The sequence below is a fragment of the Sceloporus occidentalis genome, unplaced genomic scaffold, assembly GCF_023333645.1.
Source record: "Sceloporus occidentalis isolate IW3139 unplaced genomic scaffold, rSceOcc1.0.p SCAF_265, whole genome shotgun sequence".
NCBI lineage: Eukaryota > Metazoa > Chordata > Lepidosauria > Squamata > Phrynosomatidae > Sceloporus > Sceloporus occidentalis.
The window spans coordinates 895,123-913,868 of NW_028317245.1; the positions used below are offsets into that span (position 1 = coordinate 895,123).

General features: G+C 41.8%; 1 protein-coding gene across 5 annotated transcripts in view; it reads right to left on the reverse strand.

Moving 5' to 3' along the window:
- The window catches only part of LOC149275817 (RNA binding protein fox-1 homolog 1-like), a 44,197-nt gene that overhangs the window by 10,451 nt on the left and 15,000 nt on the right, over positions 1–18,746 (reverse strand). For 3 of the 5 annotated variants that reach the window (XM_089504291.1, XM_089504293.1, XM_089504295.1), the window contains exons 3-9: positions 7,298–7,441; positions 6,708–6,761; positions 5,661–5,753; positions 4,204–4,264; positions 3,715–3,768; positions 999–1,134; positions 367–406 (exon numbers count right to left, since the gene is read on the reverse strand). In XM_089504291.1, the coding sequence (XP_089360417.1) occupies positions 367–406; positions 999–1,134; positions 3,715–3,768; positions 4,204–4,264; positions 5,661–5,753; positions 6,708–6,761; positions 7,298–7,441 (582 nt within the window). The remainder of the gene's footprint in view (positions 1–366; positions 407–998; positions 1,135–3,714; positions 3,769–4,203; positions 4,265–5,660; positions 5,754–6,707; positions 6,762–7,297; positions 7,442–18,746) is intronic. The other 2 variants (XM_089504292.1, XM_089504294.1) reach the window with 1 other exon arrangement.

Sequence of the window (18,746 nt, forward strand, 5' to 3'; positions counted from 1 at the left end):
CAGCAGGATAGCTTAGAAGGCCAGTGTGATGCTCTCTCTTTTAACATACCATTTCTCCCCCATAACTCCATAACGTGATATCACCTTTCAGCATCTACAGCCTCAGGCGACCACTGCATTTTACCTAATGGTAAACCTGGCCCTGTTCCACTCATCTTCACAATCACTTTCCAGTTCATGTGATACCTGTTTGCTAAGAGGGCTACTCCTAGCTCCACCATCCCGCAAATGGTGCTGAAGATGCATAGTTTTTACCCTTGTCTTGCAAAGCCATGTACCCAATGCTTTACTGTTGGACTGCTGGCACCACCATAAACCAAACACCCTTGAGTCCTAAGCCCCAAAGACAGTGAGCCAAGAACTTACATAGAGCTCAGAACCATATAGACCATCTGGATAGAGTACGCTGTGGAGGAAGAAAAGATAAATCAGTGCACAGAGAGATCCCTCCATGTATGTTCCCTGTTCCACCTAGTCAATGACACTTTCCACTGACTGCACAACTCCCTAAAGCCTAAACATTGTTTTCAATGATAAATTTCAGTCTTGAAGTATATCAGGAAGGAGAGAATACCACAGGATACATGCATAGTGCTCTTCCATCACCATTCAGTATACACAAAGTGCTACCTTCCTTTGGGAGTTTTTTTTTAAAAAAGAAAGTGGCCATGACTTTACAGCAAGGCAAGGAAAGTGTGGTCCTCCAGATGTTGCTGGACTAAAACTTCCACCATCCCTTGCCATTGCTGATGGGAACTGCAGTCCTAACACTTCAAGAGGACCACACCTTCCCTACTTCTAATTAAACTTAAGCTCCAGCACTGCTCTACTTCCCTAAACTGGCACCCTTCAGATGCCCCATCATCCTTAGCCAACTTGCTGAGTCCTGCACAAGAAGATGTGAACTGTAGTTTAACATATCTGAAGAACACCAGTTTGTGGAAGGTGCTATTCAAGTCATCGGATTCCTTCTCTTTCATACATCTTGGAATGCTCACCTGCCATAGGCTGGAACTGGAGAAGGAGCCGGTGCTGCACGAATAGGATTATAAATGGTGGCTCGACCACGCCCTCGCAGAGCCCCACGATATGCCAGGGCAGCTGGTGCCATCATGGGATAAGGGATGCTTGCAACTGAATGGAATGAAGTTGGTGAGAGAGATTGGCGGCATGGTATTTATTAGTTACATTTATATCCTGTCTTTCCTCAAATAAGCTCAAAGAATGTACATGATTCTCTTATTTGTAGGTTTTAGCCTCACAACAACCCTGTGAGGTAGGTCAGCCTAAATGAGTGTGGCTGACATAAGCTCACCCAATACGTTTCAAGACTCAGTGAAGGTTAGGATCTGCATTTCCCAAGTCCTCGCCCTCTTGCTGCTGCATCACATGGGTCTCACATATCCCAAAAGAAATTGTGAAGGCAAATTTGAATTAACTGGCATTAGGTGGAGTGGAGAAAGACAAAGGAGCAGTGTGAGCCAAAGCAATGGCCAACAAAAGGGAGTCTTGAAAGAAGACACTGAGAAGCCATTTGAAGCAAATGAACTAACAATCTCAGCCTAGATTGGCCAAATTGGAAATGCCAACTCCAATATTCATGAAGCCCAGGGGATGATATGCTGAACATATTCAAAAATTCAAACCAAGGATGTTTGCCTCACATCTGTATGTGAATTTGAGAAAAGTTGTATAAAGACATGAGGAGAGAACCAAAATAACTCTCTGCTCTTTGGGTTATCTGAACTTTGTTTACTGTCTTTAGAGTGGTACCATCAGGGCAAGAGTTTGGGGCAGATGAGCAAGGCCTTAGCAGAACTGGGCCTGTAGGGACTTGTCATATTTTGAAGTAAAGCAAAATAGATCACCCTCTAAAGGAAAGAAACCTGCAACAAGGTAGTCCAGGGTCTAAAATTAAGTAACCTCAGCCCTGCCCTTGAATCTCGAGCAAGAAGACCCTTTGCTGTTCTGAGAAGAATGCACAAGATGAAATGTCAACCTTTGTGGTCAGGCCTGGAGCAAGAAACAAGCAGTCAGACTGACCAGTTATGAAACAAGCCCCGTGAACAAGTTCAGGCCAGAACAGCACACAAAGTTTTTGGTGGCTGAAGCAAGTGTAAGATGCATATACCTATTCATTGTTAATACTGAAAGAAAAAAACACTTTGTCTCATAGGGCAAGTCATAGGCAGGGCTGTTACTATAAAGTAACTTTGCAGAACATAACAAAAATCAATCTTAAATGATTGCAGGAATTGGAAATGGCAATAGAGGATACGGTAGGACTTGAAGATAGAGAAGAAGGCAAGAAATCTCAGTAAGAGGTTGTTGGAACAGAACCACCGATATAACAGAACCTGGCATATTCTCCAACTGTCCCAATTTGGCAGGAACCATACCAATTAATTCTCTGTCACCCAACTTTATCAGCTGCTGTTAAAATTTCCTGGTTTCTCTCTCCTCCTCTCACATTCCCCACTTCGTCCTCAGCTTACTTCAGTTGTTGCAAACTGAGTTCAAAGTACAAAAGCAGTTTGCACTCAACTAACTTTGCTGGGGGAGAATGGGGAATCTTGCATTTCCCAGGAGGCTTGGGCAAAAGCAAACTGATGCTGCTTCTTCTAACTTATGTGTCCTTCCATGTTAACAACTTTTGTCATCTGGACCATGCTCTGATGTTGCTTGGCTACACATGTCCTGGTTTTCAGCTGTGAAATGTTGAAGGGTAGGATGCTGAAGGCTACTACAAACTCAACATTCATGTATATATTTTAGTGCAAATCATTTTGATACAGTATTGGTATACTGTTTGGTGCAGTAAATGCTCTAAGCAGCTAATAGTATCATACACATCTTCAATAACATTTTAAAAATTATATAGTACCCAAGGCAGTTCTACTACACAATCTAAGTAATATTCATAAACAGTCTGAATTCAGTCAAAAACCACTGATTAATAACTGTGCATTATTTGTTTTAAAAAGCCAGACTGAGAGAAAAACAAAACACATTTGAAACAAAACTATTTGACAAGGGGAAGAATCAAAATTGTAGAACACAAATTGTATTTTTGCTTTTCCATTGTGCACTTTCACATTTATTTAAGCTGTTCCTCCTCTGCTATTGTTGTCTCTTTCTGTTTTATTTTCTAGGAAGAATCGAGACAGCTTCCTAAAAATAAATGTAAACTGTTTATTTTACTCCAGATCACAGCTGATGCTTAGAACTTCTAAAGACAGCTAATAAGAGTGGCCACAACCAGGGGCTCTTCTTCTCAGATGGCTTTCTCTTGCATACTGTATATACTCATGTATAAGTCTAGAAATTTTAGTCAAAAAACCCAAAAAACCTGAGTCGACTTATCCATGGGTCAATGTAAGTACTATACTTTAACTCTTATAAAAAGGGAACCATCCCCTGGTGAAAGCAAAAGTGTAATCGTCCTGAAAGCACTGACCCCCCTCTGCTCTCTCATCCATCCAGCCTTTAGTGGATAGAATTTTGTGAAGATCTTTGGCATCATTTTCCTTTGCTTCATCCTATAGATTCTTTGTCACATGTCCCTAATTTTTACCCTTGAATTATACATGGATCATATCAAAATCCATAATTTTAAGCCCCAAACCTGCCCTCAACTTATACATGAGGTCAACTTATAGTCGAGTATACATGCTATTCTCACTTTTGTGTGTGCATATCACAAGAGCCATTTACCTGTGTACAGGTCAGGAGCATAAACAGCACCAACCATAGGATTGATCTTCCATCCTAATAAAGGCAGAAAAAAGAGTCAGAGGAGAAACTTGTCCCACTTCATTATTATTCCCCTTCCAATCCTTTCATAACCATTTTTACAGTCCTTATCCCAGAGACCAACCCTAACTCAGAGTAAAGAGGCTGTCTCAGGAAACAGATGTTGGGTATTGTGAAATGGGAACAAATCCATCCATTTTTCCAGCCTCCAAACCTGATCCTAGCCAACTTGAGAACTTTGTTGCAACAAGAGTGGGAAAATCTGGTAAAGTTCTTTAGATCTGAAGGGAGTGAGGGATGGTCCAAGCCATTTTGCTGTCTGAGGCAGAACAACAAATATGCCCCATCTAGTCCCATTCCCACAAGTTGAGGTGCATAGCACTAAAAGTCAGTCAAGTTATTTTGGCACATGTGGGAGATAAACCACAGCTTATTTCTGTTGCCACCTACCATTCACCACAGGTGCAGCTGGTGGTTTCTTGGTGACTAAACGGGCTGTGGCATTGTTGACCTGGATCAGAAAGAAAAGCAAAAAGTAAGGCCATGTGGGTCAAATGGCTGGCAGCTTTTTCCAAAGAAGTGGAAAAGTATGAGCGATGGCTCTGATATGTTAGAATGCTAGATTCAGGGTGGATTCACATGTACAAAACATGTCTGTGTGTATCTCTTACATTTGCAGGCAGGCACACCCAGCTACATCAGATCTTACCCACTAGGGAGAACAGAAGATCCTTAAGGGCACACTGATAGGACTTGCAACAAATTTCTGCAGTATGAAGTCTGCTCTGCTCAAGGATCCAGACACTTCATTCCAATTTCTGTTTGTCTCCTTTCCCCAGCAGTGGCAAATGGACATGCTCAGTCTTCAAGCACACTGATATCTCATCTGTGGGTGCTAGCATTTTAGGGATTGGCACCTGGAGTATTGAATTTGCTATTGATATATTCAAGTGGGGCCTGCCACAGAATGTTGCAGTATGGAATACTCTCATCCAGAACACCCCATTCCATTTCCCGTCACATTTGTTTTCTGTCACTCTGCACATATACAACAGTCTCCACTGAGCTATTTGTGCATTTTACTCAGTATGATAGAGAAACTGTCCCACTTCAGATATCCTGAGAAGCACTGCTCTAGGAGTCCATCTGCAATGCAGAAATAATGCAGTTTGACACCACTTTAACTGTCATGGCTCTATCCTACAGAAAACTGGGATTTGTAGTTTTGTGAGCACTCTTTGGCAGAGAAGTCTAAAGACCCTGTAAAACTACAAATACTAGGATTCTATAGGATGGAGCTACAGCACTTAAAGTGGTGTTGAACTGCATGATTTCTACAATGTAGATGCACTCTTTGTTTTTATAACAAGAACAAATTAACAAGAACAAAAAATTAGCACAGGTAAGAGAGGCCCAGTGCCCACAGAGATGGTCTTCAGGGAGTGCAAGTGCCCCACAGAGTACATGATCCCCACCTGTGATTGTATTATGTAGACCTTGAAACACAGACCTACTTATATAAAGGACTTTATCACACGGAGGCAAATTGGTTAAATCCCATGCAGGAACAGGATTTAAAAATCCACATAAAACCTTCTTTTATGGGTTGTTTTTCAGACGCGTTGGCATCAATGAAAAATAATGGAACATTAATCCGAATGCAAAGTCGGCAAACACACTCCTTTTTTCTTTCTGGAAGTTCCTGAAAGTAAAAAGGAATGGGTTTTGTTGACTTTGCGTTCGGATTAATGTCACATTATTTCTCATTGATGGAACGTTGTCTGAAAAAGTACCCCTTTTTGTGGGCTATTTCTAATTTCTGTTTGGGTTAACATGAACATTAAATCAAGTTTCTGCATGGGATCCATCCCATGTGATAAACTCCATAGAATGTGGTAACTTCTCACCTCAATCTTCCTCCCTTCTACAATGCTACTGTTCAGCTTCTCTCGTGCCCGGTCAGCATCTTGGCTGTTTTCAAAGGTGACAAAGCCAAAACCCTAAGAGAAAATATCTTAGTAAGCACGAAAGATCTTCTGATGGAAACATTAACAGCAGCTAGTTCCCTCAGATGGAGCCCTGCTGCCAAGAACCCCCCTTGAATTTAGCAGTAATTGAATACTACAATTGAATATTTATTGTATCCTACGGAAGTTTTTCTTCAAGATATGCTAGACTACATCTCCACCCATCCCCTACCAACCCAGGCTGTTTTACCAAGGATTCATCTGTTCTTTAAAATCTCATCTTGGAGCCAACAATAATGCATTATAAACAAGGTGTCATCCAGAGAAATTGGATTGATAAAAATGCCCTAGATTTGGGAGAGAAAGCCCAACAGGCTTGGGGAATTCACTAAACCAAGGAGCAATGAGGGCCATTGTCTTAGATGATCTCAGAAAGAGACTAGACAAATTCATGGAAGTTGAATCTATGAATGGCTATAAGCTTCAACAGCTGCATGTTCAGAGACAGCATGCAACTTAATACCAGTTGTTAGGTGAGATTAGCAAGGGAGAAGGGCCACCACCTTGAAGCCTTGCTCATAGTAATTGTGGAAGCATCTAATTGATGATGGCCAGGAGCTGAATGCTGGCCTAATTGGATTTTGGTCTGATAATACCTGAATTTTAAACGTGTTTAATCAGACCCATGTGGCCACCCACAAAAGATGCATCCCATGATCCAAAAGAGATGTCCCAGAATCTCTTACAAGGATGCAGGAGCACAACCAACTGGATTGTGTGTCGCATTTGTAGCATTCTTTAAAACCTTCTTTAAAACTGCATCCTCTACAAAACCTTTGTATGGCTCATGCAGTTCAGCTGGCCCTGCCAACATCAAAATCCTGAGCTTCTATGGTGCAACTGTGAGGAAAAAAAACTTGGCACAGAGCAGCGTTGTCTAAGACACCCTAGACTCCCCCCCCCCCCCTCTCTCTTGGTAGCTGATACCTTTGACCCACGCTCATTAAAGATGATCTCCACATCTAGGATTTTCCCAAATTGCTAGAAAAGAGAAGGAAAGAAAGTGATCAACAAAGGCAATAAACACAGCAGTTCTTCTCTAGAGAACATTTCCATGATCACGTGTAAAAATTACAGACCAAGATTTTATACCATTGTCTGTTACAAATACTTGGGATACTTCCCTGAAAATTCAGTCAGAGCAATGCCACTTGCATCTCCATTATGGAGATTCAACTTATATCAAACACCACAAGACTGTCCCCCTTCTTGCCATATCTCGAAATGTGACATCGGTAGCCTACCTCCTTTTGCATTCACTATGGTCATGCCATCCCCTGCCTCTAGAGCCAGCAGAGAGCAAAGAAGTGAGTAGCATCAGTGTCCAGTAAAAGTGGGCAGTTTACCCAGACCCACAGATGATGTCTAGAAGGTCCCTCAGTCTCCTGGCCAAGCCTCAGACCTTCTTTGCTTTGGACCCTCCCAGCCCCACTCCCTGGCCAAGCTCCCCTACTTCTGCTCATGTAATACAACATAGAGAAAGCAGACATGTCTTATTATGTGTAGGATGGACTCACCCCAAACATCTGTCGCAGGTCTGGATCACGAAAGCGGAAGGGGATGTTGGACACATGAAGGCGTTTGGGCTGGCTCTTGTTCTCAGTGCTTTCAGTTTCCTCTGTCTCAGGAGACAGCTCAGGTGCAGGGACCTCTTCTGGCTGCTGGGGGGTGGGATGGTGTAGGATAGGTGGAGAGGAAATGAAGCAGGATCATGCACACCACTAAGGCAACCCTCCCCTTGCACCTCTGCATGGTGGACATAAGACAACTCTGGACCTGAGAGGCTGGCATTCATCCAGCCTCTGACGAAACAAGATGGCCAAGGCTGGGTAACTCTCCACAATGGATATTAGCCAATTCATGTTACATGCAATCATGAGGGAAAAGAAGATTTACAAGATGACTACAGTTCTCTGGGGCTGTATAGGAATGGGGTGGAAAGATGACACGAGAGATCGGTTAACAGAAAGGGTGGACGTCATACTCATTAGCTGTTCCATGGAACATCTGGTGGCTACTCAAACCTTTATATGCTGAATGGAAGGAGACCAATGTGCATGATGTTGGTGGAGAACTTGGAACTGAAAATCATTGGCAAACTTCATCCTGGTGCTGAATGCAAGAAGCTCCCTTCCACAGCTTTGCATTATTGGTAGACAGGTTGACTCTCCCTTACTGGGAATTCTGAAATCCAAAATATTCCAAAAACTAAAACCTTTTTCATGGGTGACTGAGATACCTTTGCTTTCTATTGGCTCAGTGTACACAAACTTTGTTTCATGCATAAAATTATTTAAAATATTGTATAAAATTACCTTCAGGCTATGGGTGTTATGTGTATATGAAACATAAATGAATTTTGTGTTTAGACTTGGGTCCTATCTCCAAGATGTCTCATTATGTATATACAGTATATGCAAATACACGTACTCCAAAATCCAAAAATATCCAAAATCCAGAAACAATTCTTGCCTAGAACTGTCTACAGTTCTGAGAGGCAGGTCTCAGGTCAGCATCTTTGAGTCTTTTCCTGGTACTTGCTATTTGAGCATAGCTTAGGAATGTTTGGGTTTTTGTTGAATATGATTCCCCAAATCCCACAGCCATGTGACTGGGCCTTTAGATAAGCAATTAGGCAAATCGGAGCAATCAATGGTTCTTTGCCATGATGATGATATTTGGGTACATTTTATTAATACAAAAGTGAGCTTCGCTGCCAAATTCAATGGCATGTGCACTGCCACCTGGGAGAGTAGCAGAAGATCAAGTTATTAGTTGGGCTATGGAACATGCACTTCCCATTCTGTGCTCTGACACATACAACTTGGTGGGTGGCCTTGAGAAAGTATGATTTCCCAGCCACCCAACATTGCAAGAAAAAAATGAAACCACTTTTTGCAAATAACTAGAATCTTCAGAATGGGTTACAAAAGGAAACAAAAGGTGTGTTGTTCTGTTGTTGGTGGTGTTTTTTTTTTTCTTTTTTAGAAAAATCAATATTCAACTCTGTCTCAGCCTGTGGGCTGCATTCTGCCTGCTTGATCACCGCAGTAGTCACAGCATGACTGGATATTTGAAGCTTTCATGGAAAGTTGGAGTTTTCTGTGATTGCCTTTTCCATTTGTGCATAGAATGGAAGAAAAAACATCTGCCACCTGAATGGGCTGGAAATCTTGATTTCCTCTAAGCTAGCACATTTGGAGCAAAGCAAAATAATCATTATTGCCATGACTGTCATTATTACTAACCGTTACCACCTGGTGTGTTTCTAGATGCATGCCCTTAAACAGGAATAGGGAACCTCTGGCCTTCAAAAGGTTTTGGAATGCAACTACCAAAAGCCCTGGTCAGCATAATCCCTGGTGAGAAATTATGGGAGTCTGCAGTGTCTGATCTTCCAGAGAAACTTCCAATGCTACAGTCAGTTTTGGTTTTGGAGAGAAGGAAATTATTATGCACAAGGTATCATGTCATGAATTTAGATAAACCATTTGGCTTCCTGTCTTTCCTAGCACTGTCCTAAGTGCTCATTGGACATGGTCATTATGCAAAAACATAAGCGGGCCGGTACCTGCTAGTGTTCCACTTCCCTCTTGATGTGTTTTGTCTTTTGTATTGTGCCTATTAAATCTTAGTGAGCCTTCTTTCAGCAGAAAGATAATGTATGAAATGTAGCAGATAAATCATTAATATTATTATGGATCATTTTAGAGTTCAAGTGGAGATCCCTATGTTTGAATGTTCTTTCAAGTAATTAAAAATGCTGAACATGTTTGCACAAAGAATATCAGCACGTCAAGGAGAGGAGTTCTAACCTACTAGATTTCTTCCTGACACAGTAGTATGTGATCTGCATGGGGTTTTATTTTAATATTTTACATGGGGGAAACATTCACTCATGCATTCTCCTGACTGGTACTTGAAGGGACACTTCAAGTTCAGCAAGAGGGACAGGGTTCTTCTGTCTGGGAAGCCATATGAAACTGGCTGGGGTACAACTAAACACAACACCATTTTACAGTAAGTAATTTTTATTGTGGATAGTTCTTTAAGAGTAAATAGTAAAATCCAGAACCAAACTGATGAACAGGGCAAAGAGTTAGAGCCCTATACCTATGTCTGGAAAGGGTCCCAATCCAGATTGAGTTCCCATGCCTGCCATTTATTCATTGAAAGCATTCACTCAACTGCTAACTGCATGAGCCTCACAGTTTGCAATTTGACCCTTTCTATATATTGCTAGATTCTGTGAAGGCTCAAAGTTTGCTCATTTGTCAGAAGATGTGAAGACTTGAAAGTATAGTCCAGTGGTTCCCCAATATGGCCAAGAAGGCCAATGGAAATTAGATCTCATCTTGTTTCCACCAAATCTCATTACCCAAAAGCAGATCCACTCTTCTTCCAAATCTTCTCTCCTCATCACCAACCAAAAAGTAAATGTTCCAATGTACCAGCAAACATTATTCACTGGGGTTAATGAACAGGATGGACACACACGTACACACACACACCAGCATACAGGAGAACATTAGTGGAGAGAAAAGCAATTTGTGGGAACTTTGTGTAGAAGATTTGGACAGACATACCAGGTGACACAGAGAACAATCCCAAACTTGCACCTCTCTTTTCTCCATGCAGATGGACCTATCCAACTCAAGATGCAGAACACCACCACGATGCAACATTCCGAGAGCATGGCGAGGTGTGTGCAGCCTCTCTTGCAATGGCTTAAATGACTGGGAGAATAGCCAGAAAAGCAATCAATCTGGCATAGGGACAACGTTGAACTTGTCTTTGAATCTGCTACAGGCTATTCCAGTGGTTCCCAAACAAACCATATTGGGGAACCACTCAACTATACAGCAGCAGCCTGAACTTAAGAGGAGTTGCCCAAGGTGAGGGCTATGGAGTTTTTTTGCACAGCTAAAAATGTGGCTTACCTTTCCCGGTTTGAATCCTCTTTTGGAATGCAGCCGAATATTATCGCTCACATTTTGCCACTGATGCCATCTCTCACCTAAAACCCAGCTAGAAACTGCGCTCAGCTGGCCGATTTGCAAAGCTGGGAAGTCCCTGACTTTGCAAATCAGCCAACTGAGTATGGCTGGGAGCTTGGATTTAGGCAGGTTTTAGGTGAGAGGCAGCATTGGTGGCAAAATTCGAGTGATAGTATCCAGCTGCATCCTGGAAGAGAATTCAAACTGGGAAAGGTAAGCCGGGTTTTTTAGCTGTGTGAAAAACTCCTAAGAATCAGCAACATGGAGAACTCCTTTAAACTTTGGGTTAAAATGCAAGTGGATTTACCACCCTCCGTTATGGAAGGTATCAGCCCCACTTCTATACTGTCTACCAATGAGAGGCAGGGCCTATTGGGAGGGATGCTTAAGGACTACATGTAAGGATGACAGCAACACATGTACAAAGAAGCATTGAGGGACTCTATGTGTGTGTGTGTGTACAAAACATATGATTTGTAGCCATACTAGGTGCCACTATGCAATGGGCTGGTCACAAACTAACTTCATGGGCTTGTTTTCACAGACAGCAAAGGAAGTGAACTTTGTCTGGACCTTACCACTTCATAATCAGAACAGACATTGCACAAGAAACAAACGGCTATGTCTTAACTTTTTAAAAACAAAAATAAAAAGCAGCCTTGGGAAGCTGTGCGTTTTTGTGGAGGAAGAGCATGCTTAACCCTCCCCTGCCTGCACTGTTTCCCCACTTAAAAATTCTCCTATCTCAAGTTGTTTTTCCAGATATAGAAGCTAATGGTGCTCATAGAAATCTTCCTATAAATTGAACCACCCTCAGCAGTGAATCAGTGGTGAATGGGGGTAGGCAATGACTTAACTTTAATAAAGTTGCCTCTGGTTTTTATTTTCCCCATTCCTGTGGTTTTACCCCTCCTTCTGGTCTCATTGATGCTGAGGAGAGATGGGGATAGAGAAAAGGAGGAAAATAAATTGGCTTTGAAACAAAACACCAAAGACGTATTAAGGCCCAGGCTTCATCCATCATCAAAAGGAAGATTCCCTCCGACCTTTCCTTCCTTACCTTTTTGCTCTCACCCTTTGCAAACAAGCAAAGATTTTTCTATTCTGACAGGCATTTGATGAGTGATGACACAAGGCCCATCTTACATAATGCATACAATATTGCTAAATGCTGTGCATGTTTGTGTGTTTTAATATATGGTTTAACCTGGTTTTATTTTTTCTGATTGTTTAATTGTTTTGACTTTTGTACTTTGTGTGTTTTTAAACAAAGTTTTTTAATTGTTGCAAGCAGCTTTGAGTCTCAGACTAGGGGAAAGGAAGATAATAATAATAATAATGGTAAAATTCAAAAACATAGCCATGTTAGTCTGTAAAACCAGTATATAAAGAGATCTTGTAGCACCTTTGAGACTAACTGAAAGAAAGAAGTTGGCGGCATGAGTTTTTGTGGAGTGGGCTTTCCACTCCACCAAATGCATCTGAAGAAGTAGATTTAAGCCTACAAAAACTCATGCTGCCAACCTCTTTCTTTCAGGTAGTTTCAAAGGTGTTACAAGGTCTCTTTAAATAATAATAATAATAATAATAATAATAATAATAATAATAATATCCACAATGAACATACACTGAGTCAGCATGCATATATGCTCTTAGGCTGTGCTGTGAGAATGACTGAGTTTACGGCACCTGCGGCAAGGAGCGCCTATCATGTTGCTATTAAAACACAACAGATACACACAAGATTTGGGCCACTCTGAAATGCAAGCAATCCACCAGGCACTAGCCAAACCCCCTTGGGCCTTCAACCATTCTCCACCACCTACCCATTGTCCCTCCCATCCCGAACCAAAGCAATTCATCATACATTTCCCCCATCCTCCCACTGCCAGCCAGAAGCATCCCTCAAATACAATATGGGCTCTTTGCTCATAAAGACAAGTTCAACAGGGATTAAATTCTCGTACCAAGATTCATTGGGTGGGAGGGTGTTTCAAATGCACAGGAGTGGTGGGGCAGGGAGGTGTCAGGGTGAGAAGACAGGCAGGTGCACTTGCACAGTGAGTAAAAGGTTAACTACTCATGGATTAATTAGGCTATAACAAGAGAAATGTGATGGAGTCCAAGATGCCTGGGAGAAAACCTGAGTTTGATGGGAGGTCCACGAAGGCTGCTGTTAACACCCCAGGAAAGGCCCTAATCCAGAAAAGATACAGTGGTCATTGCAGGGGGTGAATTTACTACATATCAGGAGTTCTTTTGCTGATGGTACTTAGCAGCTACTTTCCAGAAGATGGGAGAGAAAGGAGGAAAGGAAAAAGGATACACACACATACACACATTATAGACTCATTCCAGCAGTCTCTTCTTTGACCTCTGTGGCAAGTGCAAAGAGGAGGTAATCTAGGGTTTTTAAAACATTACTTAAAGAAAATAGTATGACAAGTTTGCTTGTGCTAATTTATACGTAAAGATACATTACATCAAGATATGTAAAAATTAGTCACAATGACTACAGTTTAGCCAGTGCATCTCACCACAGTAGGGAAGACTGGCCAGGTGACCTGTGAGCCTGCCTGTTCAGTCTAACCATTGACAGGCAGCTTCAAGACCTCTGGCTGCTCTTCATTCACAGGACTCTGGCAGAATTTAGAAAAGTTACATTTTCAGACCATAGCTCTCAGGATCACGATGTACTCCAGGCATGGCGTCCTTAATCCCCCTGCCCAACCAAAAAGAATCAGGATGTGGAGACTGAGAATTCTCCTTGGCCATGACAGATCTTCTTGTGCAAAGTGGATATAGTCTAGAGTTGCAGCCTGAAAAACTGGTAGGGCTCCTGTACCTTTGACCAACCCGACAACAAGCAGCACCTACTGAAGTTCTCTGTTCTACAGAACCATTAAAGGTATTGGAGTTTTCATTCTAGAAACCATAAAACACAATATTTTGTGGATGGATGTCCTCTTCCAGTTTTAGGGCATTCAGCAATGGCCCAACTTGCCATTCTCTGGAGATGTCCCGGTCTTGAAGGGTGGGAAAGATGATAACCTGAACTAGCAGAAAAGAACTGGAAACAGGTAACTAAGATCCAAAATACACTGCAGAAATAATCCCGTTTAAGACCACTCTAACTGCCCTGGTTTAGTGCTAGGGAACCCTGGGAATCGTAGTTTATTGTGGCACCAGAGTTCTCTACCATTCCTAGAATTCCCTAGTGTTGAACCAGGGCAGTTTAAGTGGTCTTAAACTGAATTATTTCTGCAGTGTGTTTTGAACTAGAGCAGGATTAGAGACAACGGCAGATGCTGATGACTGGGAAGTGAATCGGTTAAAATTTTAATCCAGATTTCAAATGGGCTATCCAAAGTGCTGGACTGTAAAAGGTAAAAGTAGTCCCTTGACATGAATGTCGTCAAAACCAACTGTAGGGTGCGATGCTCATCTCCGTTTCTAAGCTGAAGAGCTGGCATTGGTATCTATCTATCTACTGTATTTGCATTTGCATGCTTTCAAACTGCTAGGTTGGCAGAAGCTGAGACTAGTGATGGGAGCTCATCCCATCATGCAGCACTCAGGCCTTGAACTGCCAACCTTCCGATCTTCCGATCAGCAGAACTGGCGTCTTAACCACTAAGGCACTGCTTAGTGTACACCCAAAATAACTATAAGAATAATAGAAATAATGGACTGTACACCCAAAATAACTGCAACACCTTGTACAGCTCCTTTAAAAAATTTTCTAGGCTCTGATGCAGATTCATTGTTTCCTCTGACACAGGAACCATTGGTCACCCTTGAATCAAGATCATTTCCACCATTTTGTGTCCTCGTTCAGGCAAAGACATCAAATGTAGTCTGGATAAAGAACAACCAAGCCATGGACTGATGACTGTACAGTTGCTGATTCTGAATCAGTCCTTTCAGCTGTGCCTTTAACAACAATTTGACTTGCAAGAATTAGCAGGTGATCATGTTTACCTCTATGCTATTAAAAGCTTGACCTCCTCCTGGTTCCCCCAGCTTGTGCTGCCACTAAATGGAACAAGGGCAGGCTAGATCTCCCCACCACATTAGCAACATTATGACAGTTTAGACAACAAGGGGGGAGGCCAAATTAGGCAACTGTGAAATAGGTCTGAGCAGGCTTTGAGTTTTCTTTGGAATTGTTGCACCGTCCTACTTTATAGCAAAATGAGGCAGGATGCTTCAAGTGGTATACTGGGGGATGCAGCTGGAATTCAGACAATTGCCCATTTTTGTTGTTGTTGTTGTTGTTGTTGTTGTTATTACCACCACTATTTTACAACCAGAAAAAGGAAAGGGGTACCATTTGGGTTTTCTATTTTGGCATGAAACTGACTTGTGCCTTCTCTGTGTACAGTCTCATGGAGGACACTGTGTCCTTGAGAGGGGCTATCACTGACACACCACTTGTCCCATGAAGATAAACAGCTGCTGGTGAAGATGGTGAAAGATGGGAGGGAGATGGATTGAAAGAGAGAGAACAGGGAATCTGATAGGGGTGCAGCTGTCTTGGCTGGAGAAAAAAGTGTTACTCAATATGGACACACAGAAGGCCATCTCCTTCATGGTCACAGGCTCTGGGAAGACAGAATAAGTTGTTACCCGGAAAAGTGAAAAAGGAGACCTCCGGAGATGTGTAAAAATGGAAAAGCAAAGCTCTTATTGCTTTCTTCTGAGCAGGAATTAGGAGTTGCCTAGTTCTGGAGAGCTGCATCCACAAGTCCTAATCTGAAACTTTCAAATTGCATCTACTTGATATCTATCATATCATATTGTCCTTATATGTAATAGTACTTTTGGAGGTAGTAAAGGATCAAGACAGTCCAACCTGACAGAATGCCAAATTTGTAAAACTCACTGGGTCATCTAGGTCAAGTAAAAACTGCCAGCAGACAACCAGGCAGAGCTATTTTCACCCTCTGGTAATCTAAGAAAATATAAGACACAGTGAGGAGGAGTAGTTTGAGTGCTGGACTACTACTCTGGTGATCAGGGTTCAAATCCTCACTCAGCCATGAAAACCCAGTGGGTCACAGAGGAAGGTAAAGGCAACCCCCACTCGAGATCTCACCAAGAAAACCCTGTGATAAGGTCGCCATAAGTCAGAAATGACTTGAAGGCACACAACAACAACACAAACCTAAAAATACTGACATGTATGTGTGGCCAAGTTTGTTATTAGAAATTTGCTGAGCAAACAAAGCTGGTCTCTTTTGTAGATGCATTCTGTATATTAATACTTTGCACATATATAACACTCCTCCAGATTTGTTCTTTAATAATCCTTGTGGCAACAACCTTGCAAAGTAAACCAGTAAAAGCACTGTTGTTTGCAAAATGTTTATTTGTTTCTGCTACCTTTGCATCTGGTAAACAGGTTTTTGTAGCACTTCAAATGTTCGCAAGACCTGCATGACCATAGATTTAGATTAGTGGAAATCCAATGTATAAAGTGTAAGCAACAGTCATCTTTTCAAACCTGGGTGAGATGGCACTGATCTCTGCCCAGGGGTAGCTAGAGGCAAAAGAAGACAGAAGCATTGCACTTTTAATACATGTGTAGAAGAAGGTGTCTCAGGGGATACAGTTTGTCTTGCTGTGTAAGACATACCTGCTGAAACCCCCTCTTCAACCAAAATATTACTGACACAGGAGCTCTGTGACACCTGGCTGCACTACCCCTGTTAGATAGTGACAGACCAAAAGAAAACAAACAAATCCTTGTTTGGCTTTTCCCTCTCCTTTTAAACAATGCACAGCAAAATTGGCAAGTGAATTTTTGTGTGATATGAAGCCAAATATAATTGCCTGCCAATTGCTATGATCAAACGTTCATTAAAGAAAATGCTTCATGGGCTGGTTCCAAAGGGTTAGTCCTATAGACCCTGTTAGCATAATAACACTTGGTGAAACAATATTACAAGCTTGGGGAATGTGATCTCCAGGTGCTGAAGGACTCCATTTTCCATTAGCCCCTGCCAGTTTGGCCAATGGTGAAGAATGATGGGATTAGCAGTTCATCAGTATCAAGAGTGCCATACACTCCCCAGTCCTGTTACACCAATTTAGGCCACTTTCCCATGTTGCTCAGGCCTGCCTACTCCCAGTGGCTCTCTAAGGTTTTTTAGACAGGAATCTTCCCAGTCCTATGAGAAGAGTCCAAAAAAATGAACCCAGGAACTTCTGCATGCAGAGCATGCACTTGGCCACTAAAGTATGGTTTCTGCCATAATCAAATAACTGTATTAAGAAGAGTCATGACTGGAATAGCACTGCACAGCCTTGCATTTGCAGTTCACTTTAGCTACTGGAGAGACTGTCATCCGGAAGTGTTTAAATGTCAGAACCTATCATCCATGGCATGACAAACACTTCAGATTTATGGCACTATTAAGTGTCATGACGTCTCTGAGAAATCTTGTGAACTATAGTTTGGGGATGTGACTGTCAATGTGAGAAACTCTGTAAAGTTGATACCTCTCAAAATGACAGTCCTGCATTCTCTTAGTGTTAAGCTATAGTGCAGCAGTTAAGAATTTGAAGGAGGCTGGTCTTTGAAATCTTTCTTGAAACATAAAATTACTGTGGCTGTAATCATATACATGCTTACTTGGGAGTAAATCTCATTGCACAAAGCAAGGCTAACTTCTAAATAAATATAAGCTGTGATTGGCCTTTGGGAAGTCACTATCCCCTCAGCTTCAGACCTTCCGCTTCCAATTTTAGGGGGAGGGATTGGTCTCCCTTGCAGGGCTGTTGTATTAGTGAGAAAGAATATCTGGAATGCTCTGAACATTTGAAATGTGCTATATAAATGCTGAGTATTATTAAGATAAAAATGAATGGTAGTCTAGAGTACCCTGTCCCTTTTGCAGACACTTAGTGCCATTTTGCATGGCATGGAGTTAAACCAGATTTCACATGGTAATATACATAATAGTGTAGCAGTAAATACACTCAGGTTTTAGGCCAAACTTTACAAGAGTCCTCAAGGTACTGAACATATTGTGGGGATAGGGCTGAGCACCTTGCATAATTTCTTTTCAATTTGGCCTGAAATCCAAAATAGATTCACTACCTCAGTGACATGGAAGCCATTAGGCAAGTTTAATGGAGCTAAACAAGATTGCCAGCAGACTGGTGGAAATGATCTTAGGCCTCATAAGGGGTGACTGCCCTTCAAAAGCTGGCAACCTTTCCATGTGCAATGTAGAATATTGGGAACTCTCAGCCATTTATTCATTGAGGCTAATGAACAGGATATTTTAAAGTCTCCCTACTTCAGCGGAGATTCTTCCCCCCACCACTAGACCAAAGAAAAAGGCAAATCTTTCCTCCTCCATGTTAATCCTTCCTTAGAAGTCTAACCACTCTTTAAGGGAAATTTAAAGGGAGATGCATAATACTTTAATGAAGGAGGATGGAACATAAGCAATAAGCTGATGACCAGAGAGAATGTGGAACTGCAGGAAAATTTGTGACCCATCTTTGGGAAAGCATGGATAATCTTGATTTATTAGATAAGAAGAAGCAAAAAGAATTGCAGGCATTGTGACCTCTGGCGTGACAGACAGAATCCATGGGAGATGGATTTTTAATATCTGTTGGAATTTATCTGCTATTATGGAATTCCACACAATGCCCACCAGACCCTATCATTACAGTGTCATAAATGAGTCCTAATGACTTGCCTGTTTAGCTTGGCCCATAATCAAACTTTTCAAAAGTTGATTTTTTTGGATCACAAGCCCCAGCATGACCAGTGGCGTTTCTCCCATAACTTCTAACGGTCACAATTTCTCAGGGACAGTGCCGATTAATCCTCACTTTTTCAGCTGTTTTTAAAATGCCCCTATTTTAATCTCATCCTCCCACTTTCTCCCTTTGTTCTCAGCTTGCTTCAGTTACTACAAACTGAGTTCAGCATGCAAAAGATGTTTGA